General features: G+C 38.4%; 1 protein-coding gene across 4 annotated transcripts in view; it reads left to right on the plus strand.

Moving 5' to 3' along the window:
- Positions 1-10,224: 10,224 nt before the first annotated feature.
- Positions 10,225-17,512, plus strand: part of dock3 (dedicator of cytokinesis 3) — a 235,807-nt gene continuing 228,519 nt past the window's right edge. For all 4 annotated transcript variants that reach the window (XM_053652788.1, XM_053652791.1, XM_053652790.1 and 1 more), the window contains exon 1: positions 10,225-11,749. In XM_053652788.1, coding sequence (XP_053508763.1) covers positions 11,713-11,749 — 37 coding nt within the window. In that variant the 5' untranslated portion in view covers positions 10,225-11,712. The remainder of the gene's footprint in view (positions 11,750-17,512) is intronic.

Consider the following 17,512-nt stretch of genomic DNA (forward strand, 5'->3'; position numbering starts at 1 on the left):
GCAGACGCTTTTATCCAAAGCGACTTACAAATGAGATTTAATTGAAGCAGTAAGTGATGTGATTAGAAATGATATAAAAAGGAGATTAATGCAGTCCTATTTGTTGCTGTAGAAGACGACGAGACAACGGATGTCACAAACAAAGCCCAGATTTGTCATTTTGCGTTCTGTGGTGTGAAGTGAGGAGGCCTGTGGTGTGCAGTGAGGAGGAGGCCTGTGCAGTGAGGAGGAGGCCTGTGGTGTGCAGTGAGGAGGAGGCCTGTGGTGTGCAGTGAGGAGGAGGCCTGTGGTGTGCAGTGAGGAGGAGGCCTGTGCAGTGAGAGAGTTGTTTTTGGGATTTGACAGACAGTAAAGGTAAGACCATGCATACACTGCTATCTATACAGTCGCCGACAAAAATTAAAAGACCAGCCCTTTAAAAAAAAAAAAAATTATATAAAACAAGATAAGAAAAAAATGAAGGTATTTTAAAGAATAAAACTACATTTGTCTTTTTGTTGTGGACTGCATATACTTTCATTTGTATTGAATGAGTATGAATTGTGGAATTGTGATGGCAAATTAAGAACACACGGAGGGTGCAGAGCAATTTTACCTTCTTCTTTGGCCAAATATGTACCTTACCTGTGTGTGTGTGTGTGTAAAGAATGCTGATATGGGATATGAAACAACCAGTAGTCAATGTGCAAGCCGCCAGTTGAATGGTGAATTTATGCTTCTCTGTTGAATTCATATATTTGTAAATCTGACTTTGAAAGAGTCAGTGCCTCCCCAGCCACAAACCTCACCACATGTCACTGACACACAGTATTCAAACTGGGGGAAGCAGTTAGAAATGAAATGTCCTGGCACAATTGGTTTAAATGATCCCTTTTTTTTTTTTAAATGAAAAATGGCCGTCTAACCATATTCATCCTAACTGAACATTGCCCCCTGCTGTTTCACGGTTACACCTCCAACCGTTGCCTCTGATGACAAAACTGTCAGGTATAACTAACTAACTAACTAGCATGTATTCTTTACCTCACAAAATAACTGTAGGGTTTAAAGTTACTTTGAAAATTAGTACATATGAACCACTTTTATACCTTAAAATTTGCAGGTAAACCTCAAGCAATTGAAATATATATATTTTTTCCATTATGAGAATGGTCATCTGCAGTGGATTTTATAATTGTGACAGTTATCAACTTTATCAGAGATTCTTAATAATAATATTAACCAGTGGTGGAAAGTCCACAAATTCTGCATTAAAGTAAAATGCAGGTGAAATTCCTTACCCCAAGCCTTTGATTATGTGCAGCATTGCTGTTAGTGTAATTCTTTTTCTCTGATTATACATACCAAGGCTATTTAGTCAAGATTTACAGTTGACGTCAGTGTTCATTAAGCTTATCCATGTAAACTCTAAATTCATTTATTAAACTGCAAATAGACTATGAAATTATGCTGTTAAACACCATTTACTCATGAATCAGTTGAGCATGAGAAAATCTGCATTTACTATTTTGATGTCTTTCTTCATGGCAGCAATAAGTAATAAGATTCATAGCCTATCTGAGCAATTTACCATGAAATGAGACTGAAAAATAAACAGCCTGCGTTGGTGCAATTTCTGTTTCCTTAAACCAAAAATGGTGTGGATGAATGTGAACTATTGTCTCTATGGCAACGTTATATTCATAAATAGTGATGTTATCGATTTTGTTTATTGAACGACTCTAAAATGAATCCGACACCCCAACCCCACCCTCACAACACATTAAAATAAGAAAAGTCCAATAAGATAAACCAAATGTATTTAAGCTTCTAGAGTGGTTTATATTATAGGGTGCTCAGTGTTTCTGAGTGAGTTTAACAAAGACACATTTCAGTTCAGAAGAATCGGTTCATCAAAGTGCATTACAATTCATCATTTGTTTCATTAAAAAGTTCTCTAATATTCCTGCTGTAAAAAACAAACAAAACAAAAAAAACAGAAACCCTTATAGAATTTGTAATGGTTTAAATGGTTATAATGGGAATTGTATTGATTTGAATGGAAACTGTCCCTGTGGGTCTCTACTGGTAATTTGTTGCTTTCTATTGATGGCATGATCTTTCTAGTGGATATCATTAAGGACCAATAATGGTAATGGTTTTGATGGTTACTTGATGGTTTGTAATGGTATTTGCAATGGAAACCATTCAAATTTCTGTGATTGTGATATATATCAAGAACAATAACTAGAGAGAAACACCAATTTTAACAGAGAACCGATGGATTAGATCTATTTGAAAAGTATGTCAGGAAACCCCAAACATCTTTAGAAATATTTAGGCTTCTACCACAAAGTGTATCCATTTGCATCGTGCAGGATTAGAAACCATGCTGAATAAAAAATAAGCCATGTCACAGAAATTCTAATGGTTTCCTCTACAAATACCATTACAAACCACCAGCTACCCATTACCAAGATGCTACCAATAAAAGGCAGCACATTACCAGTAGAGACCCACATACACCATTACAGTTCCCATTAAAACAATAGAATTCCCATTATAACTATTAAAATGGTTACAAATTCTGAGGGTTTCTATTGTTGTGGGGTTTTATTTTTTAGCACGGAAAGCACACCCACTACTACAAGTTACACCCACAAATAAAAAGTTAGAGCTTGTCGTGTGCCTGTCTTCGACTGTTGTGTAATGTGATTTGCTAGTAGGTGTTCCTTGATATGGGTGTTCCTTGTAATGGGTGTGGTTTGTAGTTTTGCAGGAGTCCCACAGACCCTTCTCCCTACCCCTGCACAATAGAACCTTCATGAATTTATTATTTTACGTTTTGTTATTATTTGAATGGCCACTAGATGTCAGTAGCAGCCAACTTTTGTCATTTCAAACGGCTGATCAAGGGTCATGAACCCCTTATGCAATACAAACATCTACAATTATATAACCAGCCTCTTCGTGGTAAACAAGTGAATACGACGATAATTCAATTTTGTTGAGTTATTGAAATACTCCTTGTCTTAAAAGTCAACAAATAAATACTACCCGTACTACCTAAGGTAGAGATCCTCCAAAAACTATACATTTGGCCATTGCTTTTAAGACTACATCTGCATGCATGCATATTAATACATCCTGCTCACAGTATAATACAAACAACCAAACATAACAAATACTTTGCTGCCCTGAGCTTCCCTAAAGCGAAATCCTGTCCAAAGTCTAAATGTTTAATTCAAAGCCTTATTTTGCTTCTTTTAAGGGCAGAAGCTTCTGTAGTTCATTACTGTCCTTGAGATAAATACATCAGTGAACTGAGTACAGACTGTTACAGACACTTTTCAACTCCTCTTCACTGAGATCTTTGTTCAATGCCAAAGCTAGCTCTGATTACATCCAAAGGCATGCCTTTAGCAAATAGATCCTGCTTCATGTGTTTTTTTTCTTATTAACTTCCCAACTTTTGATTCAATTCATTATAAAACAAATGTTAAAGACTGGACCTATAGGTCAAGAAGGTTAAGTGCCAGTTGTTCTGAATGCTGTTATTCATCAAACTGAATAAGGCATTTTTTCTATTTTGTATTATTTACATTTTTTTTTGCATCTTTTCCATTATTGTCAAGATAATCTGACACCCCCCCCCCCACCCACACACACCCTCGCTAACAATTTGTGTATTTTCCTGTTATATGGGTAACAAGTTTGAATGAACAGGTTTGAGTTATTTAGCATCGAATTTGCAAATACACAAAATGGCATCCATGCTAATGACATGATATTAAACATATTCTTATGATTTACTTTACTTTTTAATGAGACAATTAAAAAGAGACAATTTTTGAGACAATTTGCTGAAGGGACGCATGGTGGCTTAGTGGTTAGCATGTTCGCCTCACACCTCCAGGGTCGGGGGTTCGATTCCCACTGTGGCCCTGTGTGTGCGGAGTTTGCATGTTCTCCCTGTGCTTCGGGGGTTTCCTCCAGGTACTCCGGTTTCCTCCCCCAGTCCAAAGACATGCATGATAGGCTGATTGGCATGTCCAAAGTGTCCGTAGTGTATGAATGGGTTTGTGAGTGTGTATGTGATTGTGCCCTTCGATGGATTGGCACCCTGTCCAGGGTGTACCCCGTCTTGTGCCCGATGCTTCCTGGGATAGTCTCCAGGTTCCCCGTGACCCTGAAAAGGATAAGCGGTATAGAAGGTGGATGGAGGGATGGACAATTTTCTGAACAGTGTTGTACTGTCTAAGCAACCCTGGTAGCTTATACCGCTATATTACTTAAAATAAAGAGCAAAAAAGCATGAGAACTTACTTTTCTTCACAATCTTCAGGAAATTCAGATGATGCGAATTCCTGCTGAACATGTGGAACTTATGGAATATTCCAAATGCACATTCATGCAGCAGGATTGAGTGAATGTTTTGGGACACTAAAATGTACATTTTTCAGAACCTAAAGTGTAGAGGTTCAGCCTTAGCGTTAGCATGAAATGTTAAAAGGATACACCCAGCAATGACAAATTAATATGGATTTAATGAAGTATTTTAATGATTATATTTCAAGGTAAAAATGAAGTTATAGTCAACTGAGGCAGGCAAAAATGCTCTTTTCTAAGTGTATACATAAGTTGTATTAAAGTTTTCAGTTATTTATCTGAATCATGCACCCAGGGTGTTGTGAAGAACACTTGCCTATGTACCTACAGTATGTTTAAAATCTGTTTACTTTCCCTACATAATTAAATATAATATCAATGGGACACAAATGGCACCCAATCATAGGATCACCCATAACACGTATTCAGTAAAGTACCAAAAACAGCACGTTTATCACTCTACACAACCTCACTATCAATCAAACATGAATAGACTTTGATTTCATTCAGTGTGACCCAAAAAACTACAAGACTCTCCGATGGTCATTAATACTGATTCTGGGGGGCCTTCCTACTTTCCAATTAGATGAGTTTACACTGAATAGAGCTGATTATGAAGGCACAAGCCCATAATTTAAAAAATGCAAGGGCATATGAAAGCCACTTCATAGACACACACACACACACACACACACACACAGGAGGTTCGGCAGGTGTCTCTTTGCATCACCATGGTTACCTCATGTTCTGGATGTTTGTTAGAGTTTTTTTTCCCAGGATATGCTTATTACAAGACATTCACCTTTACACCCTAAAAATAAGCACACAGATGGAGTTTACCCATCTGTTGATGCTGCGTATATAAATCGAATGAACACCATGGCAATGGAGTTGGAGTATGTGTTCAGGCTTCAAACAGAATATGCTATATGCTCTGGAAAGAAATACGCATTTCATATAGAATCTGGTTTCGTAGCTTATTCAGGAGGGCACCGCCTTTAGAAGTCACAACCTGTTCAAGAAGGACTGGTATGAAGTTCTCCCTAGCACATAGAATTATGATGCAAACATGACAAATGGTATGCCATATTCTTGTGGTTTCCTTGTGCTGGGATGTTTTGGTAGTTATTCTATAGATCTAAACTAACTCCATATGTCTCTCCACAGTTTGGTGTTGTGTCTAATTAAAAGGTGCTAAGGGGAGCATGGGGGATTAGTATTTAGCACATTTGCCGTGCACCTCTGGGCTGCGGGTTTGATTCTTGCCTCTGCCCTGCATGCGTGCAGTTTGCATGTTCTCCACGTGCTTCGGGGGTTTCCTCTGGTTTTCTACCCAAGTCCAAAGATGTGTGTTGTAGGCTGATTGGAATCTCCAAATTGTCTGTAGTGTGTGAATGGGTGTGTGAGTGTGTGCAGTTGTGCCCTGCAATCGGTTGGCACCCTGTCCAGCATGCCCCCTGACCTTTCTTTAAGTAATTTTAGTGTGCGTCAATGTATGTCATGATCAGAAAAAAGTTGGATTTGTCATAAAACTTGCCTCGGGTGTTGTCACTGTTTGTAGGACTACCAGACCAATACAATAAAACTCTTTTCTGACTAGGATAGTTTGGTGTCGCTAGTCAACACCAAGGGGAGGCCCAGCTAAACTATGGGTTTAGCTGCTACAGTGCAATGCAAAGTACATTATTTTTCCTTATGCTCTGCTCACATCATGTTCACGTAAACTGGAACTCGTATAAACATTTATACACCTTGTTTTCCTGCTCAGCATGAGAGGATATTACTGCTTTAGTTTCAACCCCTTTACTGTTTAAAAAAAAAAAGAAATCGGTGTATATCCATTTTCCCCTCACACTGACTGTGAGCTAGTGTTTGGCAGAGAGACTGTCAGCCAATAAGACACAAGTGTTTTTATGTATTTTCCTGTAAACCCTATCTGATTGGTCTCGCCTCCATTCAGTGTAGATATAAAATTACAACACCGCCATAACTGATGTTCAGTTACGTAGTGACAAATCGCATCAAGTGGATTTGGGGCTGAAGAAAAAATCTTCGGGGCTTCAGACCTGAATGCCCAGGCCAGGTTACACCCCTGGCAGCCGTGGAAAACATAATTTATTTTAAAAATGCATTTTACTTAATATTGTTTTCTTAACAATAAATTTGTACCGCAAGTAACGTAATTTCATTGACATCAGTAACTGTAATCAAATTACATACATTTAAAATGTAATGCGTTACTGGGTTATCAGAAAAAGTAATCAGAATACAGTAATGTGTTACTTTCTAATGTGTTATACCCAACTCTGGTTATAAACTGATGTTCCCTCACGGCCTCTCTTTTTTCCCCTCTGTCAGTTAATAAGAAGAAAATATGCCTCATCATTTTATCGAGAAATTTTAAAGCTTTCCATTCTGAAGACTTTCCTGTGTCTGGAAACGTAAAATTATCTGAGAGATTGGAGACTTCTAAAAATGTTAAACCTCTCCTCAGAAAAGCATCTTTCATTCTGCATTTGAATTTTGTTGGAAAGGCTTAGGGTCCATGGAATGGATAAAGGCACTATTCTACTGTTTTACAGGGCAGCCACTGAATCCATTATTTGTTATGGTATCACAACATGGTTTGTTAACCTGTCCGTTAAACTCAGATCACAACTCCAAAACCTGATTAGAAGGGCTGGAATAAATTATTGCCATCATCTTGCCCTCATCTTCTCTTCTGCCCTCATCTGCCCTCATCTTCTCATCTGCCCTCATCTTCTCTTCAGAAGAGGAGACTCTGAGGAAGCAGAGCCTTAAAATCATTTGTGACCCAAACCACATGCTTCACAATATATAATGTACACCCCTACATTTATCGCACCTTCAAATCCATGCAACTTTAATCAGGTGTTCAAGATTGGGTGCCAGTGATTAGTACCTACTTAGGGAGTGCAGGTAGAACATGTATTAATTAAACCTGTGAGTCTGTCAAGGGCTATAAAAAGATCTCCAAATTATTTGAAATGCATCATTTCACTGTAAGGAAAATAATCTACAAGTGGCTCAGATTTCAAATGACTGCCAATTAGTCCAGGACTCGCTGTCCCAGCAAATTCAGCCCAAGAGCAGACCGTCTGATGCAAAAAGTCTCCAAGAACCCCCAAATTTTATCACAGGATCCACTAGTAAGTCTTGCAACTGTTTGTGTCTGCATCATTTGAAAGAGTGCTTGATGATAATGTGAGGCTATCTGTCCAAAGGTTTAAGTTGAACCAAAAGTGGACCTTTCAACAGGATAATGATCCTAACACTCACAAATCCACCAAGGAACGGCTCAGTTATGGAATGGCCTAGTCAAAGCCCGGATTTGAATCCCATTGAAATGTCGTGGGGGGGATTTGAAATGGGCAGTACATGCAAGAAAACCATTAAACATCTTGCAACTGAAAGAATATTGCATATTCGAGCGGTCAGAGACTGGTAGACAATTATGAAAAACGCCTACAAGAAGTTATTTCTGCAAAAGGGGGCAGTACTAGCTTCTGAGGCCAAGGGTGTACTTTCTTTTTCAACAGAAGAATATCACATCTTTTGACATTTCTATAGAATAAATGAAATAAATAAAAGCTATTTTCCTTGTGGTTTTGTTCAAGTATATCAACTTTTTAGGCACTGTGTATACATACAGTATACATTTTCTTTAGTTCTATTATCGATCAAATTATTGAACAGTAAGAGATGAAGTGTGTGTTTGTTGGAGTGTGTGTGTGTGTGTGTGTGAAATGTCCTAATGTAGGATATTTGTGTTATATTTAAGTCTAGGGTATTTGTGTAATATTAGTCAACAACTTCTGACCCATCAGAATCGAGCATTCAAACTGCTGTGGTCATTACATAAACTACAGTATATCTATGTTAGTATACATTTCCTGTGAGAGACAGAGAGATACTTTTTCTCCACTGAGAAACAAAGGATGGTACAAACTTTTGCAATTAAAATGTGTGTGTATGTACGTATTTTAAACAACTTTGCTTTTTTTTCTTTCCCTGCATCAAAATACCATTCGGGATTTTACTCTAATTAAAACATCCAAAGCATGATAATTTTTAGAACTGCAGATAAACAAAAGAGAGGAAAATGAGTTTTGTCTTTCAGTAATATGAAACTGATGAACTCCCATCATCCCAAATGTAAAGAGACAACACAATACCACAGGTTTAATGCACAAGAATACACCTAGAGTTGCTAGTTTATTAGGTATACTAATCTATTAGAGAATAAACTGACAACTCGGTGTAGATATTTACCCCAACATAACGAGACATTTAAACAGAATATTCAGAATTCATATATCTTTCAAGCTGTGTTTATGAACATGACACAAGCAACAATGCAGAACAGAGGACAAAACACTGCCATCATCTACTGAAAGCCTGTTGTTTATCACAGAATAATAAAAAAAATCAATTTCCAGAAACACAGCACGAGTTGGAAAAATCAATTTACAGTCCCTGCACAGCGACGTGACCTCTTCTGTTCATGTGCTTGTGATCTTGCGTGGCTGTATGAATATGGCTGAAAACACATATCCCCGTGTGCATCTCTCTCTCTCTGTGTGTGTGTGCGTGTGTGTGGGTGGCTATGGCTCTGCATAATCATAGATTGATTTAACTCCGATTATGAATAGATCTGCATGCAGAACCTATTACACAGGAATTACTCATCAGATGAGACATGGCTGATTGATTGGCGTAGGACATCCTGATCTTTGATTGATGTTTAAACACACCTTTCCATTGTAATCTTCCTATACAAATCCAAAGCATATTAATACGTGGAGGATACATTCTGATCATAAATTATAGGAACACACTTGCAAAAGTATTAGTGGTATACGGTATTAGGTGACATTGACATTCTCACATTATTATCACTGATCGTCACTCCGCAATAAGGAAAACAAACGCCAACATACTTGTATCCATGTGCACTTCTACTTCACACTTGCTACACTTATGTCCAAATAATTACTGTGTGGATGAGGAATTATTGCTTTTTGGACAGATGGCTGCTGAACCCACATTCAGAATGTGGCGTGTTGTCCGTAGGTGGTCTCTGCTCAGCAAGCGTGAACGCCACATTAAATTACAGCTCATGCAAAACAAAAAAAAACAAACTTCCAAATTATGTTGTTAAGAGACCTTATTGAAAGTTCTATTAACAGGGTTGCCAGATCAAGTCTCATAAGTTGGAATGCACTCAATTCTGTTGGTTTGTAAAGAAACCATGTAGTACTGAAATTATATGCTCGCAGAAATAAAGGCACCAAACTGTACTTTTCCTCATCACTGGGATGGTACTATGTAAATTATCCATCTATCCATTTTCTGCACCACTCATCCTACACATGGTCGCAGTGGAGCCTGGAGCCTATCCCCGGTAACTCGGGCCACGAGGCGGGGGACACCCTGGATGGGGTGCCAACCCATCGCAGAGCACAATCACACACGCATTCACACATGACAGACAATTTGGAAATGCCATTTAGCCTACAGAACATATCTTTGGACTGGGGGAGGAAATCCATAGGAAACCCCCGAAGCACGTGGAGAACATGCAGTCTTCAAAATAATGGTGCCCCCTTGTTAGCTGAGCTGTATCAGACACTGTACATTTGACGATTCTCTGGAATCTGTGGCTGGGGATATTGAAACTCTTGGTTGACCTTCCCAGCCTGTTACTAACTGTACAACAAACCCCACCTGGAAAAGTGAATGTGTAAGGGTTTTACAGTGTATATTTTACAGTTTACATTTATATAGCGTTTTTCTAGACACTCAAAGTGCTTTACATAGTATTGGGGTGGGGGGTGGGGGGGTCTCCTCAACCACCACTAGTGCGTAGCAACCAACTAGATGATGGCAGCCATAGTGCACCAGGACGCCCATCACACACCAGCTATTAGTGAAGAGGAGAGGAGAGTGATGTCGCCAATTCAGAGATGGGGATTATTCGGTGACCATGATGGAGAAGGGCCAATGGGGGAATTTCTGCAGGACACTGGGGTTAGACCCCTACTCTTTTACGATAAGTGTCCTGGGGTTTTTATGTATTTTTTTTCCTAATGTAAAAATAAATGAATCATGGAAATGAATCACAAGTGATTTTTACATGATTCATTTATTTTCACATGATTTTTTTCATATGATTCATTTGTGACTTTTTTTTCCACAAGTGATTTTTTTTTACTTGATTCTGTGATTTTTCACGTTTGTTCACATTTATTTTAATGAGATTTTATCACGTTATTTTTTTGTGATTTTTTTTTTACGACTTATATTCATGTTATGTTTTTTACATGATTCTTTTATTTTCCACATGTGAAAAATGAATATTGTAAAAAAAATAATGTGCAAATAAATGAATCAAGTAAAAAAATCACTTAAATGATTCAATACCGAATCAAGAATCGAAGAAAAAAAAATCACTTGTGAATACAAATGAATCATATGAAAAAAAAAATCTCGTGTGAAAATAAATGAATCATGTAAAAAAAATAAAATAAATATCACGTGAAAACAAGCGTGAAACATAGCCTAAAAGCCCATATGTAAACAGTTTATATAGATTGCAGGGAGTCATTTGGGATTCGATTCAAGTTCACACAGCAGTAATAAAAGATGTACAAGTGAGAGTCGAGTGCAGAGTCGCTTTAGGACAGCGTTCAGTTGAAGAGCAAAGAGCGCGCGCCTCCGGAGTCCAGCTTGCAGCGCGCGCGTTTCTCTGGAGTTCGAGCTCGAGCCGGCATTGTGTGACAGCCAGTTCACATCATGTGACGGCGGAAACCGGGGGGTGGGGGGGAGAAAAAGAGGAGAGAGATGGCGCAGCGTGCGCTGTAAAGAGCATACAGTTCACAACACCGGTAAACAGCGGGACGGCTCAATGTCGGGGGTTACGGGGGGGAAAAAACAACAACCCCAAAACGCACAGCACGCGCACGTGGGTAAAGCTCTCGAGCTCCTCTAATCTCAGCTGTGTAGCATCGTAATCTCGCGACACAGACGGAAGACTGACTGACGGAGGAGCAGGAATGAATTCATTAAATAAATAAACAAACAAACAAGTAAGCAAATAAATAAATAAATAGATAAAGGCTCGTCTGCCGCGCGATGCTGCTGCGCTGATCTTTAGGAGGCTTCGGGATTCCGCGCGAGACCGGAAACCGTGGAAAGAGAAGAGAGAAAGCACTTTGATTTGTCATGTTGCGTTTGGAGCGCGGAGTATGTTCTCTAAAGCCTTGCTGAATAGATGCTGTGATTGGAGCGGAACTTTCATGCTTAGCTCGTGAACCGGAGATCATGTGGACGCCGACGGAGGACGAAAAGCTCGGAGTGGGTGAGTGCTGATCCCGTGGTGTGTGTGTGTGTGTGTGTGTGTGTGTTTTGGGTGTCTCGAATGTGCCGCAACACACTCGCAAACACACACTCAATGCATTTGTCAGCATGCAGCACAAACTGAAGGGACAGCACCGGAATAAGGATGCACACCGAACACTGCTGCAGTGACAGCAAAACTAAACAAATGCCTGGCGAGCACTGCGCGCGCGTTCTCTGCGGAATTTGTGCTTATAAAGCCGAGTAATATTTTGTTTCCGACCATTCCGAGAAGAAGGAGAATGTTGACTGCTATATTTATTTCATATTTTATTATTAAACACGCTCTGTTAATCAATTCTACACGGATTTGGAGTGCGTCGTGGTCTTTGAATGTCATGATGATTTCTGACCGCTAGAGGGCGCCCAGAGCGCTCAGCCACCTTTCCAACAGGTGCACAGCAATGAAAATGCAGCAACTTAACTCAGCAAATATTCTGTTTTATTTCGAGATATGTAATAGAATAGATAGCTTGGTATATTTATATCTAATGCTATATAATTATATAATTGCTGTAATCTACCAATCCGCAATTTTGACCTGCACCAGCAGCAGAATATTAATGAATGAATCTATCATCTATGTCGTGAGCTATAATAATAACACAATAATAACTATTGTTAAAAAGAGAATAGGAACACTTTATTCCACTTAATTCCAAAACAGGAAAAAAAAACCCTGTTAAATATCACTTAACAGGTATAACCATGTTTTTTAGGATACATTTTCACTCAATTTGTACACTGTATTAATACAACAGTCTAATTAATGAGCCACACCAGCCCCTGAGAATCTACAATAACATCATTACTAAGAAAATAATAGAGCGCTATGTCTGTTTTGGGATATGCTTTGAAGTTTTACTCAGCCGTTGGTGTCGTGCTCTGCTGAGTCATAAGACAAAATGGTAGTGTGCACATCTGTAAGTATATCTTAGCAAGTATTTATTACAAGTGACGAACCTAATACGATGTGCAGTGACAGTTCTGTCTCGAACAATTCTACATCGAAGTACAAAACATAGTAAACTGACCTTTGTGTTGGCTTATGCATCAATGATGGAAAATATCATCAGAAACAAAAAGAATCTGATCATAAATAAACAACAAATGCATCAAGCGTCTATATCGTGGTACATTTTATATCTCGTAGAAATGTTTAAGTGTTGTGGTCATATTTGGATCATATTGCCAACCGATGTGTAAAAAAAAAAAAAAAAAAACAAATAGCATTTTTAACCAATAAAATTATTTAACATAGAAAAAGTTTACGGAACAATAGATGTTCACGCCCATTTATTAACTTGTTAATGTGATTAAAATGATAGTTTGGAAACTCATCATGGACTAGATGCCCTCAGAAAAGTATTGTGATGTATATTATTGATATCAATGTTGTATGGTCATATGGCCCATCAGTAGTTTACTTAGTTAATAATTAATTAAATTAAAAATAGTAATTGTATAGAATTCCATTCTTCAAATGTCCAACCTAAGTCACCAAAAACAAGCCGTCCTCTCATTTGCAATATCCTGCTCAGGGGAGACACGATTATAACACATAGAATTTTTTTGTCGCCACAATTCTGTTACCTAATGTGATTTATGCTCAGAACTTACATACAGTTCCAGGTTGCTACTCAAGTTGAACCCTTTCTCGCAGTACACTGGCATTCCATTCCACCGCGGAATGGAAATCAACTTATCGTATTTCAATCAATATAAAAAAATGAATTATTTTAGCACCATAAGTCTGTTGTTGTAGAATAGTCAGTACACTGTTGGGTTTCTGTGTGTAGAGTATCGTGACGATGGGAAAGACGAGGGGTGTGAGCTCCCTGCTGGGCAAATGGACAGCTTTTTACTAAAGCTTTTTTGAAAGTAAAACACTGTATACAACTGCGACAAAAAATTATAACAAACCTAGGTATTAAAAAAAAAAAAAAGCCCTGATTGTCTACTTTTATATGAGGCATTAACCACTACTGTGGAGTGTGACATCACAAATAAATTCAATGCTGAACACAGGCACCCCCAAAACAGACCTCTTTTTGGGCCTCTGGTAAAAAGAATTAAGGGAGTCATTACTTATGCAAGGCACTGTATGTACACAAAAAAGATATTTTAAACTGCGTAGTCTTTTCCAGCCATTTAACACAAGAATATGCACAGAGAATTAGGGCACAATAAGGCAGAGCATTGCTACCAACAAGTCCATCTTTCATAACAACGGAGGGTTCGCCTCTCAAGCTGATAGGAGGAAAGTCATGGCTGCTCTCCAAAAGGTCTCCCAAGTTTCTGGCTCACCATAGAAAAACAGCCATTCTCACTACACTGCTCCTGAATGGCTCCTTTGTAAGGAAGAAAGCAGTGTAAGCCTCAGGACTTCGAATGTAGCACAGAGTTCCCACCACCGAAGCTGTTTTTCCCCACCAGGTTTTAAAAAAAAAGATTTATTTTGCCCCTGAAAGCCGTGTTGATGCTGCTGAGTGTTGTGAGAATGTTAATGTGACGTGACATGTGTTAGATGTTGTACCTGGAGGTCAGAAAATCTTAATGAATACTTAATGAAGATGCTGCAAGTTGTTAGCACTAAGTCGAAGTCACTAATCTACTTTAGTGATATGAAGCAAACCCTAATAACTGCTTATACTGAAAGTTATATTTGCTAATGAGATTCCTGTGTGATTGTGTAGAGTAGCATGCCTTTGGTTTGTTTACCACAGAATGGTGCAATTTGAAGTAAAATCGAACAAGCTTGATGAGCCTGGGTTTCTGGAATGTCCTTCTTGGAAATAACGTACTATCTGTTCTCTCTGCAAGCTTAACAGAAACAAACGAGTTAACAGGCAGATAGCAGCAGCTATTATGGCCCCTAATTGAATCTGTATTGGTTGGAAGGCTATCATAGCTGGCACACGCAGACTGTGGGCTCTTTTTCAATATTCACATTATGAATATTCATCTTTGCTTAATGAAGAGGCTGAGCTCAATTAGCGTATTACAGAAATGGCCAGCGGGGATATGGTACTGTTGAGGAAAGCCACGAGGAATTGGCTATTGTTGCTCACTAGATCATTAAATTCATTTGGAGCTATTCATAGTCTCTAATGTTCACCTTAGTATCACAAGGCATGTAATTGGCTTTGGATTTGGTCTGTTTGAGCTTCTTGATTATTTCAGGCTTTTGGTTATCTGAGTGATTCTGTTAATTTTAGCATATATATTTCATGATTACTTATGGATTTGAATTCGATTACATTACGGTAAATCTTTGTATGAATTCTGCAGTGCATTAGGTACAAAGATTCTTCATCAAGCTCTTGTTCTTTTGTTTTCAGGAGCTAACAGTGAAATCTGAAAGTTGTCCATTATGTTTAAGATTGTTTACATTTTTTTTTCTCCTTTTAAACACCACTGGCAACCGCTACCATCTCATGGGAATAATGAACATATAACACCAACCAACAAATTAGCACCAGAATCAATATACTTTATTTCAATGTAAACATTTGTTTCAGGATTCAATTTTCTTTTCATTACACATACTGAAATAATCCTTAATTGGACATCAATGGTTGTCTTTATTAGACTTAATTTGTAGAAATTCATAATATTGTAGAATATGCAAATGTAGTGAGAGTTCATACCTGCTGTAGCTGTCATTGTAATAGCCAAATTTAATCATCTTGCAGGATCACACTTTGTTTTGATTGATTTGCTTTTTCTTTCTAATGAACTCTCAGTATAGACGGTATGGTAAAGACAGGACCAATGGCAATTAAAATGTTTGAGACTTTTTCAAAGCATCCACAATTCTGAAATGACTGAAAGTATTTAAATATTTTCTAGATACAAGCACAAATAGAAGCGGTCCAATAGTTTCAGCTGAAAATGCAAAATTGATTAAGTGTCTAGCCAAGTGTAACTAATTAATCAGATCTTTGAATTTTGGAATTCTGGGTGTTGAACCACCCAAACTCTTCATGTAATAAATGGTAAATGGTCTGCACTTATATAGCACTTTTATCCAAAGTGCTTTACACTGTGTCTCATTCACACACACACACACACACACACACACACACACACCAGTGTTAGCAGAGCTGCCATGCAAGCTGCCTAACCCTAATCCTAACTTGCCATCGGGAGCAACTTGAGGTTCTATGTCTTGCCCAAGGACACTTTGGCATGTGGAATCATGCGGGCCGTGAATTGAACCACCAATCCTACGATTAGTGGCAAACCCGAACTACCAACTGAGTCACAGCCGCCCTTATATACCGCCTATACACCTTATATACTGCCCCTAATACTGACTGAAAGAGAGAGAGCGAGCGAGAGAGAGAAAGAGAGAGGTGTTCTGTTTATGTGTACTGATTGACAAAGGAGTGGACAGAATGTATTCGATGTGTACTTTTTGGCCTCAGTGCCACAGAATTGCTTAGACCAAAAAATGCTGATGAAGAAATATCAATGAGAAATATTGATGTGTTGGGGATACTGGATAAGGGCAAAAAATACCATCCTATCAGTTTTCTATCTAACCTTTTACAGAGTTAAACATCTACTATTACTCCTTTGGGTCAAAATGACTTCCTGTTCATGACAAACTAAGAACATATCTGAGAACTGAATGGATGCTTGCTAGCATCCGTGGGCTTTATATGCAAGACACTAAATTTATAATTCATTTGGAAATTTGACAGTAGTGTTCTGTCTGCACGTAATCAGAGGGACACTATTTTAATTCAAGAGGGAATCAGTGAGATATCAGTAGTAAACCGGCCATTGGAGGGCACAGAGTTGTAAGGGTACTGTCCAGGGTCCTGAATGTGTCTTATTTATGGCATCTTCCACTTTGATATGTGTCTCTTAGGAGTTTCAGGCAATCAGGTCCTTTAGTTGTTCAATATTAACCTAGATCTTACAATGGACATGACATTTAAATGTAAATTTTACAGACAGGAATGGAGCCACACCACATTTTGTGTTTTATCGTGAAATATAATGGCCATGTGTACAACATGGTAGGAACTTGGAGATGAGCCAGAGATAATTAATTGTGCAATTCCACTTTACTTGACAAGGCAACATGAGAGGGTAGGACAGTAAGCAAACAGCATATTTGCTATTTGCATATTATGTAGCCTGTTTTAAGATTTATGTAGTATTAATGGTTGTCTATGAATACACTTCACTAATGCACACAAGTGTACAACGAATAGACTCAACGTAAGAACATATTGACCAGGAGAGATAGGCTTATATGTTGATGCACACAACTTGCTTGAAGTTGGTGTGAAGGAAATTAATAGTTAAAATGGAAGACTGATAGTTTTAGCCTCAGGTGCTCCACCTATGTGCCATGTTCTGATATTTTTGTAGACTTTTCTGGCCACAAGCTTCAGGATCTTGAGAGATGCAATCTTATCTGATCGTCTCGCTGGACTTCAGTGTATATACACAAACATATGTGCACCAGTTTCCAGCAGTAAAACCAAACTTTGTAAAACCATGATAGAAGTGAGCTTTTTGCTCAGATATAGTCTGACTGGATCTAGGAAAGGTCTGTGGTTGGTCATCTACAATGCCAAAGGCTTCTTTTTGAGAATGTAGGCAGTTCTTTGCCATATTAGTGATGAATAGGATTCTCTAGGGAAAGCTATGTCTGGCTTGTGATTCTAAGAGAAACATAAAAACCGTTGGAATGTTTTTGGTCAGA

This window comes from Ictalurus furcatus, chromosome 21 (genome assembly GCF_023375685.1).
Source record: "Ictalurus furcatus strain D&B chromosome 21, Billie_1.0, whole genome shotgun sequence".
NCBI lineage: Eukaryota > Metazoa > Chordata > Actinopteri > Siluriformes > Ictaluridae > Ictalurus > Ictalurus furcatus.